Source organism: Nanorana parkeri, unplaced genomic scaffold, assembly GCF_000935625.1.
Source record: "Nanorana parkeri isolate BGI_ZX_2015 unplaced genomic scaffold, ASM93562v1 scaffold2892, whole genome shotgun sequence".
NCBI lineage: Eukaryota > Metazoa > Chordata > Amphibia > Anura > Dicroglossidae > Nanorana > Nanorana parkeri.
In genome coordinates this window covers 11,853-13,086 of record NW_017309160.1, presented here as the reverse complement: position 1 = coordinate 13,086, position 1,234 = coordinate 11,853, and the positions used below count along the sequence as shown (strand labels likewise).

The following is a 1,234-nucleotide window of genomic DNA, read 5'->3' as shown; positions in this document are numbered from 1 at the left end:
TGTCCTCTGTACACTTCCTGTGTTACCTGTCCTCTGTACACTTCCTGTGTTACCTGTCCTCTGTACACTTCCTGTGTTACCTGTCCTCTGTACACTTCCTGTGTTATCTGTCCCCCCGTACACTTCTTGTGTTATCTGTCCCGTGTCCTCCGTACACTTCCTGTGTTATCTGTCCCCCCGTACACTTCCTGTGTTACATGTCCCGTGTCCTCCGTACACTTCCTGTGTCATCTGTCCCGTGTCCTCCGTACACTTCCTGTGTTATCTGTCCTGTGTCCTCTGTACACTTCCTGTGTTACCTGTCCTCCGTACACTTCCTGTGTTATCTGTCCCCCGTACACTTCCTGTGTTACATGTCCCGTGTCCTCTGTACACTTCCTGTGTTATCTGTCCACTGTCACTTCCTGCTCTTTGGAACAGAAACAATTTGTTTCACCTCAGTGCTGCTAATCTCCTGCCACCTCTTCTCTGCCACTTCCTGTCTACATGCTCTCCAATGATTTCTCAGCGCAGGTTTGCTAATGGTACACTTCCTGTGTTATCTGTAATAGGAAAAGGAAATTCTTGATCAAGGACAGAGTGTTGTCACCCTATAACAGGAAGTGTCTGAACTAGGACAGAGCGTTGTCAACCCATAACAGGAAGTGTCTGAACAAGGACAGAGCGTTGTCACCCCATAACAGGAAGTGTCTGAATAAGCCCCTTTTTATTGTGCAGGAGACTTTTCCAATATAGAATATCTGAGATTCTATTGATCCGAATGTTATAAACTATAAATCTCCCCCACAGGAAGGGGCGGGCTCATTCTCTGTCTTGCTGGGGGCGTAGATTGTCAGTTCTATTGAAGCTGTGCGGGAAATCTTCTAGTGACACGTCACGTGTTTCCTGCACGCCGCCAATAAGCAGGCTCCAGCTCAGAGGGGGCGGGGCGCGAACGAGAAAAGTCTTCGTCACGTGGCCCCGCCTCTTCCGGTGACGTAGTTCCGCTCGCCATGGCTCGGTTGGTCCCGGTTGTAGCGCTCTTCCTGGCTCTTTGTGGGTCGGTTCGGTCCATTTCCTTCCAGCTGCCGCCCAACAGCCGGAAATGTCTGCGGGAGGAAATCCATAAGGACGTGCTGGTGACCGGAGAGTATGAGGTGTCCGAACCGCACGGCCAGGGCCAAGTCCGCCTGAAGGTGAGCCCGAGAGTTCCAAATGGAGGAGGATACCAATGATCTGTACGAGGAGGGGGGTG

At 51.3% G+C, this 1,234-nt stretch overlaps 1 protein-coding gene across 1 annotated transcript in view; it reads left to right on the top strand.

The window, feature by feature from the left end:
- Positions 1-960: 960 nt before the first annotated feature.
- The window catches only part of TMED10 (transmembrane p24 trafficking protein 10), a 2,498-nt gene continuing 2,224 nt past the window's right edge, over positions 961-1,234 (top strand). The window contains exon 1 of the mRNA XM_018574341.1: positions 961-1,175. Within this exon, the coding sequence (XP_018429843.1) occupies positions 993-1,175 (183 nt within the window). The 5' untranslated portion in view covers positions 961-992. The remainder of the gene's footprint in view (positions 1,176-1,234) is intronic.